General features: G+C 33.5%; 3 protein-coding genes across 8 annotated transcripts; 2 read left to right on the forward strand and 1 right to left on the reverse strand.

Moving 5' to 3' along the window:
• The first annotated feature begins 1,377 nt into the window (after nucleotides 1–1,377).
• On the forward strand, nucleotides 1,378–5,962 carry LOC101253544 (proteasome subunit alpha type-3). Its single transcript, XM_004249291.5, has 9 exons — nucleotides 1,378–1,779; nucleotides 1,876–1,959; nucleotides 2,813–2,886; nucleotides 3,097–3,183; nucleotides 3,275–3,359; nucleotides 3,506–3,552; nucleotides 4,841–4,906; nucleotides 5,327–5,417; nucleotides 5,643–5,962. Exons 1-9 carry the CDS (start codon nucleotides 1,636–1,638, stop codon nucleotides 5,712–5,714), a joined length of 750 nt encoding a protein of 249 aa, XP_004249339.1. The 5' UTR covers nucleotides 1,378–1,635; the 3' UTR covers nucleotides 5,715–5,962.
• A 468-nt stretch (nucleotides 5,963–6,430) lies between these two features.
• On the reverse strand, nucleotides 6,431–10,848 carry LOC101262676 (uncharacterized). Of its 5 annotated transcripts, none has more exons than XM_010313868.4 (2): nucleotides 10,711–10,848; nucleotides 6,431–8,746 (listed from the first exon to the last, which is right to left on the reverse strand). In XM_010313868.4, the coding sequence occupies exons 1-2, from the start codon at nucleotides 10,715–10,717 to the stop codon at nucleotides 6,684–6,686; spliced, it is 2,070 nt and encodes a 689-aa protein (XP_010312170.1). In that variant the 5' UTR covers nucleotides 10,718–10,848; the 3' UTR covers nucleotides 6,431–6,683. The 5 variants fall into 5 exon arrangements, with proteins under 5 accessions (XP_010312170.1, XP_025888912.1, XP_025888910.1 ...); XM_026033127.2 differs by having other exon boundaries at nucleotides 10,689–10,829; XM_026033125.2 differs by lacking the exon at nucleotides 10,711–10,848 and adding an exon at nucleotides 10,293–10,595.
• Nucleotides 10,849–13,338: 2,490 nt separating this feature from the next.
• Nucleotides 13,339–21,367, forward strand: LOC101253844 (COP9 signalosome complex subunit 2). Of its 2 annotated transcripts, XM_004249292.5 has the most exons (12): nucleotides 13,339–13,485; nucleotides 13,688–13,780; nucleotides 15,669–15,747; nucleotides 17,181–17,421; nucleotides 17,531–17,605; nucleotides 17,704–17,838; nucleotides 19,390–19,577; nucleotides 20,068–20,136; nucleotides 20,216–20,306; nucleotides 20,386–20,520; nucleotides 20,669–20,781; nucleotides 21,026–21,367. In XM_004249292.5, exons 1-12 carry the CDS (start codon nucleotides 13,476–13,478, stop codon nucleotides 21,114–21,116), a joined length of 1,320 nt encoding a protein of 439 aa, XP_004249340.1. In that variant the 5' UTR covers nucleotides 13,339–13,475; the 3' UTR covers nucleotides 21,117–21,367. The 2 variants fall into 2 exon arrangements, with proteins under 2 accessions (XP_004249340.1, XP_069146602.1); XM_069290501.1 differs by lacking the exons at nucleotides 13,339–13,485; nucleotides 13,688–13,780 and adding an exon at nucleotides 14,534–14,857.
• Nucleotides 21,368–23,228: the final 1,861 nt, after the last annotated feature.

Genomic DNA, 23,228 nt, shown 5'->3' on the forward strand with positions numbered 1-23,228 from the left:
AGCTTTTATTGTGTTTGAAGTTAAGGTTTACAAAATGTGAATTTAAAGTTTAATATGATTGAAGTTCAGACAAAAATGATTGAACTACAATCATATACTTAAAGTTTAGTAAAAAATATTGAACTTTAGTTATAATTATTTGTGAAAATTAATTCAGATTCATATATCTATAATTATCTTAAAGTGAATATACTCAAAAAAAAAATAAATTAAAAATAGACAAATGCTACCTTTCGAGATGACTCATAAGTTTGAGCTTGAGAATCTCAAATTTAAAACTCCTTATTAACAAAAACAAAAAAAATCGTCTTTTAAATATCCATCCATACACTTCCCCCGAATTATTTAATTATATTTCTAAAGGATTAGTGGGATAACCAACACTTATTTTTGGACTTTTAGCCCATATCAAATGGACCATCATTGTGCATCAACAATCTAATCACACTGCAAAAACACACTTAGACATGGATTAGGGTTAATATCCTTTTTATCTATTTTTTCGAACCATATGAAATTATATTTTGATAGCAATAACATTATTCATTACATCTTACGTATCCATTTGGTTATGTGAGATAAAATCGTAATATGAAATTACTCGAGATGAAGTTGAATTAGTTTTGTTTGGATATATAATTTGAGTTTGTTAAGTTATATTATTTGTTAAAAACACAAAAACCTCATAAGTTATGAAAACGATCAAAACTGTCGCAATTATTTATACAATCTTATTAAATAAGCTAAAAGTATAATATACCATACAACACTATTCTTAAAATAATACAACATTTATCGATCGAACTTTAGTTCGATAAAAAGATAATTCTGAATATGAATCACAATATATTACTCTTTAATATAGTTAAACACGGTCGATATCATTAGTAACTATCTCATTATGTTCATATCCCATGATTTTTTCATCAATCATTTGGTATTATCACAAAAAACCATGCAGATTTAAATGTTTGAGATTTCTATAAAACAAATACGAAATTAAAAAAACAACAACAAATAATTACATGAAATCACAACAAAATAAACCATGCATATGGGTTGTGATGCACTAGTAAAAGTGTTTTACCCTTAATCAGAGATTTCGAGTTCGAGCTGATGAAGAAAATTCTGTTGAGAGTGCCACTCCCAAATGGGTCATATAGTACATAATCCAAATTTAGTCAAAACTCTAAGGTGGACTTTGAATACGAGTGAGAAAAAAAAATAATGATTGAAAATGAACAATATAAAAAACATATTTTGAGGGAAAAAATAAAAATAAAAGTTAAAAATGAATAATAAAAAATAAAAAATTCAATGAGTAAATTGTCAATATCGTTTTATTACTTGTGTGTATAGTTCCGCATAGGTGAAAATATTTGGATTCTGTTCCCCAATAAGAAATTTTAACGAAATTAATTCCCCTCAAATTTTCTAGTTGTATAATTCCCAAAGGTGAAATTCTATTCCCCAATAAGGAATTTTAACAAAATTAATTCCTCTCTTTTGTGTCTTGTCAAAAAAGAAAACTCCATTTTCTTCTTCTGTATATTCCGTCGTTTCATTCTCCAGAAATCTTTGAACTCAAAATTGAAATCTATAGAGGAAACAGCGAAGAGGATCGAAACGTAGAAAATGAGCAGCATTGGAACTGGTTATGACCTATCGGTGACGACATTCTCGCCGGACGGCAGAGTTTTTCAGATCGAGTACGCCGGAAAAGCTGTTGATAATAGTGGTACTGTTGTTGGAATCAAATGCAAGGATGGAATCGTATTGGTATTTTGCTTGTTTGCTAGTGTTGTTGATGTTAGGGTTTTTGTGTTTAGGGTTTAATTTTTAGTTAATTTATTTTGGGGAATTTTGAAATTGCAGGGAGTTGAGAAGCTGATTGCGTCGAAAATGATGTTGCCGGGATCTAATCGTCGGATTCACTCTGTTCATCGTCATTCTGGCATGGTAATTGTTCATGCTCAAACTACTGATGCTAGTGTCACTGATTTATTAGCTAATGTTCCATGTGATATTTGCATTAGTTGATTGAAAATGTTGTTTTAAAATTTTCATATTGGAGGAGGAGATGAGCAATTTTTTTGACTGACAATGCAACTACTAGTACAACAGCTACTATACTATGTGTGAGCTCCTAAGGGTGACATTAGCTCAATTCTTCTCATTTTGCAGAAGACTTGGTGAATATAGTTTGATAATAAGTATCTGTGGGTTAGTTGAAGTGTGAGTAGGCTTGCTTGAACACTGTCTTAATTTGAAATAAACAAAAGGAGTTAAACTGTGAGGCTTTATTACTTTTGGACTCGGTCTGCTGTATGAATCCTCTACATCCATTTAGCTCAATTTGGGTTCTTTTCATTCCAATAAGTAATTATTTAACTTTGAAGACAAATTGAGGTTCTCTTAAGTTAGATGTTATTCAACTCTCCTACTATATTTGTTTGATGATGGTTCTGGTTTTACTTTGTAAGTGTTTGGCTAAGAAGATGAAAGGTTTTTGTGTCTTATGTTCTTTAGCATTGGGCTAATACTGAGGAAAGGTTAAGTCCGTCACATTTTTCTTTTTGAATGGCGTTTGTTTGTGAAAATTAAGTTAAGATGGTTTGTAGTGATAACTGATAAGAGCTGAATGATGCTACTGTTTAGTAAGTTGTTAGGCGTATAAACTTTTAGAAACATCATAAATTACCAATTGAAGTTGAAAAGGACCTATGGAACTGGTAACGTTCTGAACCAATGGTCTGTTGGATGATCCTTGAGTGATGATTCATTCTATTTGCTGATTCTTCTTTACGTACAGGCTGTTGCAGGGCTGGCTGCTGATGGGAGGCAAATTGTTGCCCGTGCAAAGTCTGAAGCAACCAGCTTTGAAAGGTTTGCTTCTTGCACCTTATCTGAAAACATGTGTGTGGGATCTTGCATTTTGATGTGTGAATTTTGTTTCTACATCTGTCTCCTATAGTGTAGTATTCATGATTAAAGAACTTTTTACCCCGCTCAACATTTAAAAATGGTTGTTGCACATCACCATATACCACCACCCCGATTTTTGACTCTTCCATTGACTGGGTTTGTCATTTGTAGTGTATATGGTGAACCGATTCCAGTGAAAGAACTTGCAGAACGTGTTGCTAGTTATGTACATTTATGCACACTTTACTGGTGGCTCAGGTTTGTTGGAACATCTGTTGCTGTTTTGATACCCTCATCTTCTTTCTTTAACTTGCTTTCTGTACCTGAACTGGAGTATTACTTGTTGTAGGCCTTTCGGATCTGGGGTAATCCTTGGAGGCTATGATAGAGATGGACCTCAACTCTATATGGTTGAGCCATCTGGTGTCTCCCATGTGAGTTGAATCATTATTTAACTGCTACATTGTGCACCATGCAGCGTGCTATTATATTTTCTTATAATCTCTGTTTCCTTGCTTTGCACTGACCCTTAATAATTGGACTCTCTTTAGTGGTTGATGTGTTCTGTTATTTGTTGTAGAGGTACTTCGGTGCTGCTATTGGGAAGGGCAGACAGGCTGCTAAAACGTAAGTGTGTAAATCTCTTCTGGACATCCTAAATTTCAGATTTGAACAATTGACATGGCTTTATGATGAAATTGAATATTTGAATTTGCATTTACTTACAACTATCAAAAAGGATTGCACAAAAAATCCAAGTTAAAATTTTTGTCAGCCTTTCCATAGTGCCATGAATGTTATTCTTGGGGTTGTGTAGTTGGCTTTTCTAGATTTGGAGCTTTTTCCATTATATCCATGAGAAAGTGACCAAGTTCGTTACGATATACTCCCTTTTCTTCTAAGAGAATGACAATTTTTTGTTATACAAAAAGGTAATCTGATTAATAACTGCTTTGGTTTTAGACACTGATAAATTTATGTTTAGAAGTAAAACTTACAGATCGAGAAACATTACAGGAAGTTACTACTAACAGGAATGATTGGGCTGGAAGCTAGAATTAAAAAATTGTCTTTAAAGAAGGTTCTTTGATTTCATTATGATGCATAGTATATATTTTGATTTCGATGATACATTAATTGTGCTTTCGATGTTCATGCCGATTTACCCAGAGTGTTATGGTGACAAACACCTCCTCCGTCTAAAAGCGATGCTTAAAGGATTCATATATCTTTTCTTTTCAAAGTTTGTCAGGGTGTTGTAATTAAAATTTGGGGACATCTTATTTGGACCCCATGAGGTTCTGACTACTAGGGGAATTTCCTTGATTTTCTACCATCATAAAAACACCATTAACAATGAGAATAACTTGGTCATCATAGGAAGTCAGTTGACACCATTGGTGATCATCTTTACATCATTAAACTGGTCAAACATGCTTAGGATATATCATCGATTTTCTCTGTTTGGCTTATTAAGCAAGACATGAGAAAGAGTGTCAGGTTCATGGTAATTTATATTTCGTGCTCTGTCAAAGTATATCATGTGACTATTTGTGTGAATTGCTGATTCTTGGAACTTACAACAGCTTTGAAGCCTTCAATGTTCTTTTTTAATAAAAGCAATCCATGTTATTTGTTTTTTCCCTTTCAACTATATTAATATGGCTTTGAAAAGAATAAAACACTACTGTGATTTTGAAACATAATCTTGGCAGTGAAATTGATTTGTCGCTTCAGATCTGATAGTAATATTACGTCCTGGTGATGTTGGAAGGAACTAAGCTATTTTTTACATGTAAGGTTAAAAGAATAGTGATCAAACCGAGTGTTATTCAATCAAGTGCTTATTTGGTTATCTCTGGCACCACATTTTTATTATCCACAGTAATGTGATTTTGAAACAAAATCTTGGCAGTGAAATTGAGAAGTTGAAGCTCTCTGAAATGACGTGTCGGCAAGGGGTTATTGAGGTAGCCAAAATGTAAGTAATTGTTCTCATTGAAGTTCCAATTCAATTCACGGTAATATTTGTTGTTGACATTTGACACTGATGCAAAGACAAGAACTAGTTGTGTCATGTGTGTATATGTTGTTTTTTGACGTTGAGAAATGTCTGTAAATCAGTTAGAAACATGTTCCAATTCTCCTCAACCTTCGGTTGTTTCAATATTTTTTGGCAGCCAATCACAATCTCAGTGCCACAATGAGATTGTTTAGTTGCAAGTCAAAATTCAATTGTCTTTAACATTTGGGAGCACCAATTTAGGTCTTGAATGAGTGGTAACTCTATGCTTATCTGTAGATTCATAAATTTTTAGTTTTGTCCAGATAATTTATAGTAGTTGGTGCTGCATGGTTGTATTGTTCAGCTTTTTGACTATAAGTTTTATCTGTTAACCAGAATTTACGGAGTTCATGATGAGGCAAAGGACAAGGCATTTGAACTGGAAATGAGTTGGGTGTGTGATGAGTCTAACCGGCAGCACCAGAAGGTAATAGAAACTGGTTTTCTATGTTAAATGCTATTATTCTTTCTGCATTTTCTTAGTTTACCTTGGACCTGCCACGCAAGTACGGAGATATTAAAGCAAATATTATCTTTATTTTAGCTTAGATATCCCCCCCAAAAAAAAATAATTTTCCATCTTTATTTTGTCTGCGTTCATAATGACGAATCCGGTTAGGAACTCATGCTGATATATCTGATGTTGCTATAGGTTCCCGCTGATCTGTTAGAGGAAGCCAAGGATGCAGCTAAAGCTGCACTTGAAGAGATGGACGCAGACTAGTGGCGCAAATACAACTCTGCTTGCTCTCTCTATTTACTACTTTTATCAACTGAATCAAATAGTCTGCTGTGGCTCTGTCATGTTCGGAATTTGGCACCTGTATGACAATTGTTTTTAGTGATGAAAGAGATCTGATATTGTTTTCACTGTTGACTGTAATCTGTACGCGTAAATTTCGTAGATCAAAGAGGATAGGTTGCTTTCTTATATGGGGAATTCTCGGTATTTAGCAATTTTTATCTTTGACATATGCTGCTGTTTTTTCCCTCAATTGTGGGGGATCCTTATCTCTCGTCATTTTGCTATATATTTGCTTTCAATTGAGTGAAGAATTTCACTAAAACGGCATGTTCATTGTACATGCCATGAAAGTAAACTCAATCCAAGACTGATGGAAAAGAAATGTGTGTATTGATACATTTCCAATACATCTTGTTGAATATTTAACAACACATTCTACCGGTGAGAAGGTAGAGCGTATATAGACCTTACCTCTACTTGGTGGGTAGTGATGTGGTGTTTTGAAAAAAATCCTTGGCTCAAATGTAGCCAATTCAAGTACAAAGAAGAAGAAAACATTGCAGAAATCATAGCAACTAAACATACATAATATGTTTTTTAAAATATTATCTTCATACTATAAATTGTTCTAGTACGTTTTGCTCATACTTCAATCAGTATGAATGATGAACAATAAGAAATTCACTATAAGCAAGAAATAGCAATGCCAATGAACAAAGAATAAAGATTCATTGGCAATTTGGAGTCTCATTAAGGTGATGAATTATACGTTCCATTTACAGATATAGAATGCTTTCTTGAACAGTGTTCAAGTCCATATCCATAGGCAAAACAATTACACAGTTCAGTGCCAAAAATTAATTCAATTGGTTACTGGTAGACTTATCTTCAGATAATCTAAGAGGTTGCGTCCTAGGCAGGCCTTCAGCGCTGAACGAAAGCAAATTTCTAATTTGATGTTTCAATTTCCTTTCCATGAATATGTCTCTCTAACCTTCTAAGCCAGATGTCATAGTCCATACGATAGGGCGTTCCACAAAGGCTGTCAACATAATCTGCAAATGCTTTCAAGACTGTAGAAATATCTCCAAGCTTTTGGTGGATTAGCCTTCTTGACCAAGAGGTTTCCCTCCATTGCAGTGCTCCTTCAACTGAATCAAGATCAGGCATATCACCGCCAGATGAAAAGTAGAGCATGTAAACCAGACTCTCAGCATCGGAAGCTGAACATAGTTTCCCTTCTTGAAGGGCATACGTAGAGGAGAAATGGAGATTTATTGCAGGACGATCCCTCTCTTCTAAAAGAGCATGTCCCCAACCAACAAGAACAAAATAAGGTTGCCCGACACCAGGGGTAACAAAAATAACATTCTCAGGCCTGAGGTCACCATGCCGAATGCCAGCTGAGGCAGCTGCTGAAAGGGCAGACAGGCAGTCATGGCAACACCTGATAGCCTCATCTTTACCAAATTGGCCAACTCTCACCATATCAGCAACTGTTATGCCCACTGAGGTAGTCACTAGAATGGGGGTTCCACACCATGAGTAATCACAATTACCACCATTTCGTCTTCTGCATTGGCCAGGGTGAACTATCCGGCCAGAAGCACTCAATTGAGGCAGATATTTGCTAGATAATCCATTTTGCTTCATAATTTTTAATATCTTAGTTTGCCTCTGAACTTGATACCATAGCTTCATATCTTCCCATGCTGGTTCCAGCTGAGAAGGATGCGAACCTACATACAGAAATAAAGCCTTACCTGGATCTTCAACAGGAGATGCAATATAATATGTAATCTCTCCGTCAGTCAGGACTTCGTTGATCTGATAACCCTTCTGCCAGTTTGAGTCTTCTAACAGCAAGACAGAACCAACTTCAAGATTTATAGACTTTTCAGATACCAACCCAACGGATTCTTCATGCACTTCTACAATTTCATGTGAAGCACTATGCTGCTCGAGGCGAAATGAACCATTTCCATTCGACCTGCTATCCCACAATTGCCTTTCAATTCTTCTAGCTTGAAGACGAGAACTGTGGTCAGCAGCCAAATCTTCAACCGAGTTCGTTGACATTCCAGCATACTGAGTGATCGAGTGGAAAGTAGCAAAAAGTACCTGTAAAGCACCAATATCTCCCCAATTAGCATTCCCAAATTTGGTCCAGATTCTATCAACGGGGGAGATTGTAATTAAAGCATTATTTTTTATCCATTCAGCAGCACAACCATAAACATCATTCACATCCATTTCCAACTTGGTTATATCTCCTTCAACTTTCATGACTCCACCATATTGAGAGTCAACTAAAAGAACAAAAACAGAATTCAAACTGAGAGGAATATTGTATCTGCTGAAGCTTCTTGCAAGCAATACACGTACTGTAAAGAATAAAGCTTCACCTAAAACTGAGAGAGAAGGCTTACAGTCATTCTCTACTGTAGCACGGTTTCCTATATCAGGCCTTAGAATAGCAAGTTGCAAAACATCATCCCACTTCCCTTGTGGATGCTTTGGGTTCTTTAGCATTATAGCTGTAGCACAAAGACCTCCAACTCTCCCTTTAGCGATGGCTTTCTCAGCCTGGTAAAATCTCAAGTTTGAATTGTAGATACTAGAAACACAGAAAGGCAGAGGTTCATCCTGACCCCAAAATGACTCCCATAAACTCTTCACACTTGCATGTAGGAAATCTTCAAGGGCAAGATAAGCAGTTGCTTCTACAGCACCAGAAGCCGAGTCATAGATCGCTCTAGGCATTCGAATCAGCTGCTGAAATGGAACTCCTTCCAAAGCATAATCAAACTTTTGAAGATCTATCAATTCAAAAGGAACATCAAAGGGAGGTTCCTCTCGTAACTCTTCATACCATGTCTTAAGGTTTTCAATCAGGCTTTTGCTATCTACAAACCTACGGAGAAATTCTTTGCGATCTTGGACTCTCCCACCTGAAGAAATACTAGATTTTTTTGTCCCAGATTCCACGGATTCTCGATCTGGGGATCCACCTGTCAATTTAGTGCAAATAATCAGAAGCTGATGGTATAGCCTATTTACAGGATTTTACTGATAAGAATCTACTAACAATACTTAAAAAGTCGATGCATTCGATATAATTTATACTATACACACTCCTTGCCTGTTTCAAGACAATAATAGGCTCAATTTCAATAAGAGACAAAGAAGGTTATTATAGTTACGAATGCAAGAGATGTTATTGAACAGACAAAAATATGAACAATTATCAATTATTCATTCAAACAAAAAAAAGTCTAAAGCAAAAACATCAATATTAAAGATGAAAAGCACAAAACAATGAGAAGGCTAAAAAATTCAATTACATCAACTAAAATTACTTATTTCAGCATGAAGTAAATAATATGAGTATCAAGCTGCTAAGCCATACTATGAAAGTGTGAGAGAGGGTGGTGTTATATGAGGGTGAGAAGGGGTGTGCCTATTTTTGAGGAACCAGTTCGGATTCATGTGGGGTTTATCAACTACAAAAGTCATTCACCTTGTGAGACTCGTGGAGTAGCCCCAAAGGAGGTTCTATGGAGATGATTGGAGACTAAAGGTGTACTTGTGGCGTACACTAAGACGATTGAGGACGTAGGATGGAACCATGACTAGGGTCAGGACAGTGGGAGGAGAAAATTTTAATTGGGTCTGTTTCACAAATTCTCTGTAATCACTGCGCTCCTTTTTCCAGAAGAACAATTCAACAAATTTCTCCTTTTTCTGAAGCAAAAAAAGTTCCAAGAGCTACATACTCTGAGAGTAAGATGAAAACTCATCTTCAGACAATGGTCACGATATAATTTCTCTTTCAAAAAGTGGATCTAACCATAATTTCTGTACCATACCACTGTAAAGCTACAAAAGACACCAATTATTACCCAACAAAAGCTAGTTATTAAGGTGGGAGGGCACAAGGCTATATAAGCCCCGTATCAACTCCCCATTAAACAGACAAGGGAACTTAAGTCCCATGCATTGCAATAAGATCTTAACAAACCACCATGCTATGCAGCCGTCGATCATTTCTAGCCCCGAGTCAGCAATACAATATCAGCATCACTGTCCAAGGCACGCTGAGCATGAAGGGCGAGAACCACTCCCCCAAAAGATAGCTATTAAGGTGGGAGATCCCAAGGCTATATTAACCCCACATCAACACCCCATTAACCGACGTGGTACTCAAGTCTCATATCTTGCTATGAGGTTCAAAAGCTAGTTATTAAGGTGTGAGAGCCCAAGGCTTATAAGCCCCACATCAGCACCCCATTAAAACCGACGTGGGACTCAAGTCTCATACCTTGCTATGACGTTCAAAAGCTAGTTATTAAGGTGGGTGAACCCAAAGCTTACAAGCCCCGCATCAGCACCTCATTAAAACCAACGTGGGACTCAAGCCGGCTTGCCATGAGGTTCAAAAGATCCCAATTCAAAAATAAGCTTTTGTTCCTTTCCTACATGGAGTCTACAACAACAAAATACCCAATGAATCCTACAAGTGGATTATGGATAGCTTAGAGGGTACGCAGACCTTACCGCTGCCTTACACGTATAGAGAGGCAGAAAAACTCAGCTCCCTCCACGCAGGGACTCTATTCATTAAACCCCAGAAACCCAAAATCAGAGAACTCATAAAAATAACAACCACCAACCGTTAACCATCACAAAAAATCAGAAATATCCCGATTCCAAGATGCAACTTTTATTCCTTCCTCACAAAAAAAAAAAACATTCAGTCCAAACCCATTTCCACAAACTAAAAATACAAGAGATTACCAACCATTAACCATCAAAAAAATCACCAAAAAAAAAAGAATAAATAAAAAAACAGAGATTGACATTTGTTACTTCAACAACATGAAGTCCATTTTCAGTCAAAAAAACTAAACCCAAAGTCAAACAGTACACAAAAATTAAAGGGTTTCAACTAACCAGAGAGAGAAGAATTTAGTACCTTCCATTATGGAGAAAAAGAATGAAACTTTAACCGAAATGCTTCAGATCATCAGCTTCAAAAAAATTCATCTATTTTGCAGTTTTCTCTCTGATAATGTTTTTTTTTTTTAAAGATACAATAAATAAGAGTATATTTGTTTATTTAAGAAGTTTTTCAATAAATTTTATATTTAGTCCTTCCGCGTCAAAATAAGTGTCATTTTGACCATTAAAAAATTTGTTTCAAAATTCATATCACCTTCAAAATTTAAGACAAAAAAAGTTATAAGTATATTTTTTTCCATTTATACCCTTAGAAGTTGTTTGATATGCGGAACAAAATGAAATATCTCGAGTTCAATTTTCATATATTCATTTTATCTCATTTTATGTGTACCAAACAATTCCTTATCCTTCATCTTTTTAATGTTATTCAGTCCTCAAAAAATATTTACTAAATAGGGATAGTTTAGTAAATTATATATATATATATATATATATATATATATATATATATATATATATTTTGATTGATTGTATTTGTTATTAATGAACCAAAATGAATAATTGAATATTATTTGACCAGATACATGATAAACGCAGAAGAAATTTATAATTTATGAGTTAATATAGTCAAAAATTGAATCAGATAGTGACAATTTACATAAAAATTCAAGGTCCCCATACAATCGTCATTTCAACGTCATCTAATTCTGAAACATTAAAAATTTCATTTCATTATGTCGATAACCACAGACATATTATTTGCTGTTGATCAACTAGATTATTAATTAAAAAAACTATTTTCTAGTTCTCTTTATTAGTTTTACTTGAATATTTAATTTGTTGTTTATTTTATTATCAACTACTAATTGAATTTGATTTAATTCCAATAACTCCTTTCCTGAAGGTATGTTCTAATTTTTGGGTCCAAGTCGAGAGAATGATATGTTCTTTTGCCCTAAGAAATATTTTGTTTCGCCTTAAAATTGAGCTAATATATGATCATGACAATACACTGATACATCATACTCAATTCTTAAGTTCAAGGTGCAACGCTTGTCAGTTTTTAGTCTACCCGAGCTAATATAGAATACCCAACTTTTAAGCTTGATGCAATCATATTTACCCCATTTAAAAGAGCAATATTTTCTAATAATGGTGACAAGTATAATTTTTATTTGCCATAATACATATTTATGCCCTTTAATTTTGGATATATACAAGTAAGTAATTAATTAAACTTGTATAAATTTGAAAAGAAGACACATGAGTCATACGTGACACATCACACGTAGGACATCAAGTAAGACAAAAAATTACATGTAAGATGCTATGTCGCACACGCGTGTATATTTGTTCAACTTTATACAAATTTAAGTGTCTATTGTGCACACTCGAAATTAAAGGATATAAATGTAATTTAAAATCAAATTAAAGTGTATATCTATCTATTATGTCTTTTTATTTCGACTCCTCTTTTCATTTATATTATTGCAAAAGCCTTGTTTATAATACTTGTTAGTAAAAAGAAAAATCAAACATTTAAATACACATCTAAATAGTAAAGATGTGTACACAATTTTAGAAATATGAATTTAAAAGTTAAAATGTTGTATTAAACTCTAGATACTAAATAATTAAGCCAAACTTGTTTCACCAAATTCTAAATACACATAAAACTTGTTTTTAAATTAAAGTAATATAATTATACATGTCTGTTTATTGTGCTTCGTCGATTGAAAATGATATTATTTATTAAAAATAGTGATAACTTAACAATAAAAACTGATAATTATAATTGACGACGATGATGACAAATGGTGATATATAACAGTGGTGTGTGATATCGTAATCGTGATGACTAACTGATTTGTGATAGTAATTTTAATAATTGTAAATGATATAGTTAAGAATAATAGATGACAATATTTAGTAATGAAAGTTGATTAAATAAAAATAATTTGTCACTTTTTTTATTATAAAACATTAAATAAATATTAAGACCTTAGTATAGCCTAATTATTTAAACTATTCAGACCCATCAAAGTCTCGTTTATTTGCGATTCATGAATACTTTAATTTTGATAGTTTAGATTTTGTGTGTATATATATATATATTGCATTTTTTATTATAACTATTTAGTAGGTTTGAAGAAATTAAAAAAATACAAAATTAAATACACAGTACATATAACACGCAATAACTCTCGTATCAGCCCATCTCCGTCATCTCTTCCATCACCCTCTCAGTCTAGCTTTGGCAACAATTGTTATTACTGCTCCTATTGTCTATTGCTATAATCGTTCTGTAATAATAATAATAATAATAATAACGACGTCGGTAATTATTACTTCTATTATCTATTGCTATCATCTTTCTATAATAATAATAATAACAACGACGTCGATAATTATTACAATTATTCAATATTTTCATGTGTTAACAATTACTTATACTACCCTCTTTCGATAATTATCTTTGTATTCAAGTCTCAATATTTTATATTTTCAATTACACTATCATAATTATAATTTATTTTTTTAGATCAAAATATTACTAATCCAATATAAATATCAAAGTGCAACTTAAATAAAAAAAATTATTATTTTTTATATAAAAAAATTAGTACTATATATAGCCTTTGGGCAAAAAAAAAGAAAGAAGAAGTAATATAAAGGAACACAAAATCCCCCGAAGCTTCATTCACTCGGATTCTCTCACAGTGATAAACGAATCCCTAACGAAGCAAATCAAAGGGCTCTGTACTTCTTCTACGAAACATGGGTTCAGGTCAGAATTTCAATTCTACATTGAAAAGTTTTAATTTGATTGGAGTTTTTTACGTTATATTACCCAAATTTCTGCAAATTTTGATCAGTTTCTTTTATGAAAAAAGTAAATTTTTTGGTGTATATATAGAAAAAAGATGAAATTTTGAGACATGGGTTTTGGTTTTCTTTACGTATATACTGATATTATTTGTATGTGTTAGATGCTGATATGGAGGATTACGGATTTGAGTATTCTGACGAGGATCAGGAGGAGCAGGATGTTGATATTGAGAATCAGTATTATAATTCAAAAGGTAATTTCGAAATTTATCAGCTAAAAACATCCCACATTAGTTTGGTTTTCTGGTCTAATTTGATGGGTGATCTGTTGTTTTGAAACATTGATCAATGGTCTATAGGAAATAACCCCTCTACCCTCACAAAGGTAGGGAGATAGGGGTAAGGTCTGCTTACGTCCTACCCTACCTAGACCTCACTTGTGGATTCCACTGAGTATGTTGTTGTTGTTGTTGTTGATGTTGATGATGATCAATGGTCTATCTATAATTCACAAGCTAATGTTGTTGATTGAGTTACTGTCTGGTTATCCATCTTAAGAAATTCGGAGGCTAATATCAATGCCGTAGCAAGATTTTCACTAAGGGTGTTCAGAAACACATAAGTAAATACATTATCCAACATCTAGTATATATACATGAAATATAATTTTAACCATATACAATATAGTTTTTCACCGCCCTTGACCCCACCTGGCTTCGCCCCTGTCCACTAGTGATAGTGTTGTGAAAACAGGGTACATGTGAAATAGATAGCTTAAAGTTGAATCAGAACACATGAGTGTCTCTCCATTAATTGTTTAACTTTTAATTTGGTTAGCTTTTACTTAGATTCAATTAGGTTGTCCTGGACCATAGATACTTGGATAGTATTTACTGTTCTTGTACTGAAAAATCTTTTTCCTCATACTTTTCCTTTATCACCTGTCCTCATCAATGCTTTATCTCCATAGTCATTTAAACAAATGAAGTGTCACAAGGGTTTACTGTTTTCCGACCCCATTGCTACTCCATTCTTACTTCTCCTTTTTTATTTTTGATAAAGGTAACAATATGGAAGCAGTATTTACACAAAACTAGGCATCATTTTGTAACACATAAATAGAGATCCAAAAACTGTGAGACTGTTTCAGTATAATCTACCCAAACTTCTTTATACCAAAATGAAAAATCTGAAATACAATCTATCTTAACTTTTTAACGGAATCATACTACTCTGTACTTACTTAACACCATTACATTCCATCTTTCCAAATGAAATTATTTTTACTTCCTAAATTTATTCACTCCATCGGTGCTCAACTATAGAAGTGGGTAGGTCACTTCCTATCAACTTTTTTCTTAGTTTCTCTACTTAACAATTTTGCTATATAAAAAAACAAGAAGAAAAGGAGAGAACTTCTAATTGAATTGAGTGGTTAATAACATGTACAAGGCCTTCTTATAAAGGAGTTTAAGCTACATGTAAATGGAAGTTTTCTAATTCTTGGGATTCCAAATAGTTGCGTTATAGTCGTTAAGACTTTCCTGCACAATATTTTTAATGTTTCTCTTGACTTGATCATTCCCTTAAACTTTTGAGAAGCCTCCTTAATCTCTGGGTCGTGAAGTAACTTGAGTTTGCTTTTTATGAGATTTTAACTTTAACTCTTTTTATTCAATTAAAGAAGTTGGTCCAACAAATATTGGATTCCTCTACATTATTTCCTCTTTCTCCTTGCAAATCTATTGCTTAAAAAGGAAAATTATGCAACTTTCCATTCCCTTGATTTCTCTTGATTCCAGCAGAGGTTTGAAATGAATTTCATCAACAAATGTTTTTTTAGAACTTCGGTGAAGAATTCAACAAATGTTTTTTAGAACTTCGGTGAAGAAACTGAGTTCTACAGATAACATCATAAGTCATAACGAGGATGAAATTGTCATTACTATACGTGTGATTGGGGCACAGTTGTGTCATGTATGTGCTGGCTAACTCAGTATCCACTTCTGATTATGTAAATTGAAACTTTTCTTTATGTGATACATTATTTTGTCATTTTTAGTACGACATATATTACATTGATTGTAGATTCGTTCCTGCTTTCTAAATTTAGAGCTTCTTCTCTATTGCCCTGATTTCCAGGTATGGTTGAAACGGATCCAGAGGGTGCACTTGAGGGATTCGCAGAGGTGGTACGAATGGAACCTGAGAAGGCAGAATGGTAATTTACAGCCTATGAGTATAAAGTTCATTCCAATGGTCGTACTAATTTTCTTTTAGAAATCGGTGTTGTTGGTTGGTTTCCCATACATAAACTATGCTACATACAAAATCTGTTTAATAGATGGAAAAGTTTGTAGGCCTATCTAACCCATTGACTACTTAACATTTGAGCCCCAAGAAAAATCATGCTTTTGAACTGAGCTCACTGGCTGGACATCGAAACTTGTTGGGTTGTGATAGTTTCTCTAACGCTTGCTGCCCAAGCTATTTATAGTGGGATGCTACATGCCAAAACAACTATCAGATGCAAAACGAAAAGCCTAAGAGGCCAAAAAGAAACTGCCTTAGATAATATTCTAACTGAAAGTAACCAAGTAAACAAAGGACTTGAGTACTGAATAAAGTGCTGAAACAACAGTCAACTTTGTAGGTTGATAGAGTCAACTGACATAAATCCTCTTATTAGTTGACTGTTGACCTTGTAAATAAAGTTGTTAGAGAACTACCTATTAATGGTGCAACGAAAAGGATTTGGTAGTCCTTTTAACAACTTTTAATTACTTATTAGATCTCTTCCATGCTACCCATTTTCCTATCTTCAATTTTGTGGATTTACTTTAGATATCTACTATTTTATGAAGTAGTCAAATAGAGGATGCATCGAGTAACGTTTATATAATTATGTCATGATGTCTTCCGCGTCTTTTAGTAACTCGAGCCTTATCATATCAAATCAGCTAGAAAAGGGAGTTTGAATCTAGTAAAACATTTTATGTGTTCCTATGTGATATGATTTTAATATCTTTTGGATAAACTATACTAAGCTTGTTGAGTCCCACATTGGTTGTGGGATGGGTATCTAGTCTCCTTTTAGTCTTAAGGCAATCCTCACCTTAGCAGCTAGCTTTGGGGTTGATGGAGAGACCCAAGGTCCATTTTCTTATCATGATATCGAAGTTTGTCCCATCCCAATTCATTGGTTGTCCATGGCCCCATCTTATAATGTCCATGCTTCAGATGTCTAAACCTGGGTGTGCGGGAGTGTTGATTTCTCACGTTGTTTTTGGGGTGGGTATCTGGTCTTCTTATATATTCTAGGGTGTTTCTCAACTCATGAGCTAGCTTCTAAAATTGACTTAGACCTAAGGTCCATTCTTACCAAAGCGTATGGTTTGAAACATAATATGGCGATGTTTGTAGTGAGTTGTAAGACACGACATAGCATTTTTGCTAACAATCTTCTAGGTCTTGGCTCCTTTTTTGGCATATATTCCATTTGATTAGTATCAGTGTATTTCTCTTCTTTAATTTGAATTTGTTTTTAGGATATTGCATTATCTTTATCAGTCCCAATTTCAACATTGAACTGCTTTTACACTATGATTTCAATTGGTTCATGGCTTATGATCTTCCTTCTTGTGTCTTGATTAGGGGTTTTAAAGCTCTTAAGCAGACAGTCAAAATTTATTATCGTTTAGGGAGGTTTAAGCAGATGATGGACTCTTACAGAGAAATGCTTACTTATATTATATCAGCGGTAACGCGAAATTACAGCGAGAAGTGCATCAACAACATAATGGATTTTGTCTCTGGCTCAGCTAGTCAGAATGTTGGGTTGTTGAGGGAGTTCTACGAAACCACACTGAAAGCCCTTGAAGAGGCTAAAAATGAAGTAAGATAAGACATTATTTGTTTACAACATATATCTGCTCCCTTTCCAGGGTGAAGGTTGGTTTGCTATTCATGGATGTTTTGCTAAAGAAATAATTATTAATATGCAGCGATTGTGGTTTAAGACAAATCTTAAGCTTTGCAAGATCTGGTTTGACATGGGTGAGTATGGTAAAATGAACAAGGTATGGTGTGTTTGTATATGCATCCTTAGTTTTTCACATATTACAAAGCTATCATGGTTGACTCTTTTCTATGATTCCTTTTATTTTATTCACGGAAGATTATGAAGGAGCTTCACAGATCTTGTCAAAAAGCTGATGGTACCGATGATCAAAAGAAAGGGACTCAGCTCTTGGAGGTTTATGCTATTGAAATTCAAATGTACACTGAGACAAAGAACAACAAAAAGCTGAAGGTAAGTCACTTTGAGTAACTCCAGTTCCTATTCACTTTTATTTGATAATTCGAGGGAGATATCTATTGAATTTTTCACAAACATATCATAACTTACAAATTAATATGCCATTTGTATAATTGAAGATTCTAGATGAACATAACTGTAGCAACTTGTTTGAAGTGCTTTTCACATACAGATGACTTGGTTGTCATTAAATTTTGTAAAAGCACATTTTCTTCTTCTAAATGCTGAAGACTATTATATCACTTCATATCTGTACTCTAGGATTTGAAGTGTGTATACTTTTGCAGAACAGTTCAGCCATATGTGGTGGTACTCAAACTAATATATTGTGTGGCCTTTGATAATAATAGATATAATATAGGTATCTCTTTTTTTCCCACGAAATCTTATATTTGAGGAAACCCTATCTTTGACATAATTTAGTATGTGTATGTCAAGTTACTTTCCATCTTTAGCAATTTCTGGTTTCACGAACTTCCAACCACTTATCAGAATCTTTAGAGCAAACACTACTATTTGATTCTTACTAGTGCTACTATTGATCAAACAATCAATAGGTGTCTAGGATTTTAAGTGCTTAAGTTGTTTTTTTGGGGGATGGGGGTGTGGGGATGTCGGGAGTTGGACTTTATCTGATAACTTTACATTGTAAAGTGGGTTAACCTCTTTCCTTTGTAACCTTTAGTCCAACCAATAAGAGATCCTTTAGCTTCATCTCTTGTCTTTAATTAATCTACGTGATTAAATTGGTGGTTTTTTTTAGTATCTCTTGCCAACTGCTTTATCCAAAGCAATATTTTTTCTATAGGTGATAGGTACACTATGATATCATTAGAATCATTAACCATAGGTATCTTGTGGTTGTACCTATTGATTCTGTGGATCCATTGATATCTTACAATACTGAATATCCAACATGTATCATGATATTCTTGTAAAACACATGATTTTTACAATTCTGATTTTTAAAGTATTATTTTAAAATGTTTCAGCACATGACAAAATTATTCTGAAACTAAAATGTCAGCACAGGCTGTCATAGCTAATATACATTATTAAATTACTTAATTATGTTTGCATATATGCTATGTGTGCTTGCCTTGAGCCGAGGGTCTAATTAAAACAGCCTCTCCACCTACACAAATGCTTGCCTTGAGCTGAGGTCTAATAAAAACAGCCTCTCTACCTACTCAAATGCTTGCCTTGAGCTGAGGGTCTAATAAAACAGCCTCTCTACCTACACAAATGCTTGCCTTGAGCTGAGGTCTAATAAAATAGCCTCTCTACCTACACAATGTAGGGGTAAGGTCTGCATACACTCTACCTTCTCCAAATCCTACTTGTGCGATTACATTGCACTTTGTGCTGGTGATTATATTAATATTGTTGGAGATACTTAAACATTTGTTTCCAAGAGCTTTAAGTATATTTTTATCCATTTATGCTCTATTGTTTAGCTTCTTCTTTTTTGTAAAGTATTTTTTACAAGTAGTGGCTCTTAGGTTTAATTTCCTTTGACATGTCTGGTAAAATGCTTAATGATAGGAATTGTATGGGAAGGCTCTTACAATCAAATCAGCTATCCCCCATCCTAGAATAATGGGAATAATCCGTGAGTGTGGTGGGAAAATGCATATGGCACAAAGACAGTGGGCAGAGGCAGCGACTGACTTCTTTGAAGCTTTTAAGAATTACGATGAAGCTGGTAATCAACGGCGCATACAGTGCCTGAAGTAAGTTAAAAGTTGCTTTATAGTTGTTTCTCTTATTCTGTTTCAGGAAGACCTCTCCATGGGGTGACTAGAGCTTCTGCAATAAATTATATTTGTTAATTGGTTGAATAACTAATAGGCAATAAGAACTTCAGTTATACTAAAGTGGTGAATTATACAAGTATGAGATAGAAACTACTAGTTTGAGCATCACTAGAAGTGCTCATCACTAATGCAATCATGGGTTTATTCAATTTGCTAGTGAAAATTAGCTCTTGAACATGTAAAAATCTGTCGGAGCTTCAATTTTCAGGGTGCGCCCAATAGTTTTAAGGCCTCTCTAGGAATTTCAATATTTATCGTCTTAAAAAGTTTAAAAGAGAGCTTGCACCACCTAAGTTTTAGGATATGATTTTGCTCTGAGATTTCAGCATTTTTACAGTCAGAAGTTTTTTTTCACCACCTTCAAAAGTTGTGTGAGCTCAAATTTTTTTTAAAAAAAACATTGCAGATACTTAGTGCTGGCCAACATGCTTATGGAATCACAAGTTAATCCGTTTGATGGGCAGGAGGCAAAACCGTATGTAAACCTCCATTCAGCATGTAGTTTATTATCCTTATTTTGTATCATATTCTGACTTTGCAAGAGCGTATTCCAGGTACAAAAATGACCCAGAAATCTTGGCCATGACTAATTTGATTGCTGCATATCAACGAAATGAGATATTGGAGTTTGAGAAAATCCTTAAGGTGAGGATTAGGGCCCTTTAATTAGTTATCACATCTAGTCTAGAAAGAAAAACAGATCTAAAAATTTGGATTTTTGCAGAGCAATAGAAAAACTATCATGGATGATCCATTCATTAGAAATTATATCGAGGACTTGTTGAAGAATATAAGGACTCAAGTGTTGCTGAAACTCATTAAACCATACACACGGATCAGGATTCCTTTTATATCGAAGGTACGAGTAATCCTCATGCCTTTTTCTATCCAGCTTCCGTTCCCCCCCTCCCATTTGTGTAGTCGATTCTTTATTCGTGTGTTACTGCTCATATGTATCCGAGAACTCCTCTGTTGAACTGAAATTTGCCATGTTCATCTACATTCAGGAGATTAACGTACCGGAAGGTGAAGTGGAAACGTTATTGGTGTCACTGATATTGGATAACCGGATACAAGGTCATATTGACCAAGTAAACAAATTGTTGGAGCATTGCGACAGGTTCATCCACTGTCTTTTTTCCTCTCGTTGAGTTTAAGTTCTATGCACATCACATCACATCACACGAAATGTAGTTACATATAAATCTCTCTGATAACCATCAATCAATAACCTAGCAAAAGATTGTACTAAACTTACTTATCCCACGTTAAACCACTGCCAGTGTATATAACTTAAACCGCGTGTTCCCCTTTTTCTTTCCTTCTCTAATATATTGAACTTCCTTGGATATTTGCTATTTCAGGTCAAAGGGGATGAAGAAGTATACAGCTATTGATAAATGGAACACACAATTTCAGTCTCTTTATCAAACCATTAGCAACAAAGTGGGGTAAAATCAGTGTTCAACTGAAGTTTATTTTATTTATTTTTTATTATAAGGATTAGCAACAAGCTACAAAGTGAACTGGAGGACAAGAAGAAAAGAGTTTTCTCTATTTATGGTTTCAACTTTACAAATTTAGCTCTTTGTACTTCCCATCCTCAATTTTTCAATTGATCTCTTTATGAAATTTTAAGAATTTGAGTACTTTGTTTGATGCAATCTCTTACAAGCTGTGAGCTTATAGAAATTGATTTTACCAAATTATTTTGTTTATTATAATGACGACGATGATATGATATGAGCTTAAATGTTGAAAGGATGATTCATAGAGTTAATCTTAACTTGTTTGAGATTGAGGTGTAATAATTGTTATTGTTGATATATAAGGGGTTAGAATTTATCGCCTAATCGGTATTTAGATCAAACCAATAAATTTTCACAATACAATTATCATTTAGCCAAAAATATAATCTTTACTTTGAAACTAATGGTATATTACTTTAAAAGGTTCGTTGAAAAATAGTTTTTTGACTCAATACAAAAGAATTCGAACAACCAATATTATTATAAGGGAAAAGAGTAAAAAATGTTCTTAAACTATGTGAAAGGAACAAAAATGTCATTCATGTATAGTTTGACTCAAAAATATTTTTACTGTTAATACCCTTTATAGTTTGACTCAGTTTATGGTAACCATAATTGAAAGTAGTGATCGTAATGTTATTGTTGTCCTATTGGGTGTCCATTGTAATAAACTCGATAATTTATATTATTAATCGTGTATGATTTTATCCTGACTTTAATGATTTTGTTAAAGAAAAACCAATTATTGGATAGATTGTACCTTTTCTTGTTGAAGCTTATATATAAGCAACAAGAAATGTGACATCAATTTTACTCCTATCTAAATTTATTTTACCAGGTTATTTGATGTCACTAATTTCTTTTATTTATTCTTTAAAAAAAGTATTTAAATCAAACCAACAAATTCAAGTATATCTCACAACACATGTTTATCATTTAGTCATAATTAAGTGAAGTATATTCTCTTTAATTTTAAAATTGTTAAGATTATAATTTAACGTAAATATCGAATAGTATAAGCAAATAATAGTCTAATTTAATTAATCTTTATAATTATGAGTGCACTTGAATTTGAAATAGAAACCAAATATGGATGCAAAAGTTTGATGGTTATTTAAATATATTTGAAACATGGAATCTCTATGCAGATTAATGGTAATTAAAAATTAATGCCTTATTATTTCCCTAATCAACCTACTTTCTGTTTTTAATTTTTTTTTAAGCAAATGATGCCATTAATAGTTGAAATGAAATAAAGCTCTTGTCACATTGTCTCTTTAACAACTAACAAAATCCTAATATTTATTTGGAAGAGATTAGATGCTTCAAATTAATTTTATAAACTTTTCCTTTTTAAAATTTTATTTTATTTTATTGAAGAAGTCCTAATATATGCTTACACCATTCAAAAGGAACAATTAGATATGCTTTTGGTTAATTTTTAATCTTATTATTAGCAAATCGTTTTGTATTTATCACGATATTAATGAAGTTTTAATATGAAATGGCTAACTCCATGTATGAGATGATTCGAGTAAAAAAATCAAATTTACTTTCTTACTTCTGAACTTAATATAAATTATCTCTAGTTAGTTATACTTCAAGTTGGAGCTCCTAATTGTCACGACCCTGAGCGAGGTCATACCTATTGTATAACACGTGGCATATTTGTTCAATTTCATATAGTATAAGGGCAAATTAGATCTCTAACAGAATTATAATTATTTTTCTATTCTTTTTATTCGGTATTCGTTATTCACTTTAAAGTCCTTGTATTCATATTCGTATTCGGAAGACCTATTTTGGGGATAAAATACGTCTTATCAAAGGTGATTTTATTTCAAGGCTCAAATTCAAAACTTTTAATCAAGAATACATAGTATTTTCAATTTGACCACCACACTTCAAAAAAATATATATATAATTCTAAAAGACCTTAACTAATCAGCGAAATCACATTGATGAAATTTGGAGAGGATTTATATACACCAGTCTTATCCTCACCTCATAGAAATAGAGAAATCATCGTCACAAACCC

Source organism: Solanum lycopersicum, chromosome 10 (assembly GCF_036512215.1).
Source record: "Solanum lycopersicum chromosome 10, SLM_r2.1".
Taxonomy (NCBI): Eukaryota; Viridiplantae; Streptophyta; class Magnoliopsida; order Solanales; family Solanaceae; genus Solanum; species Solanum lycopersicum.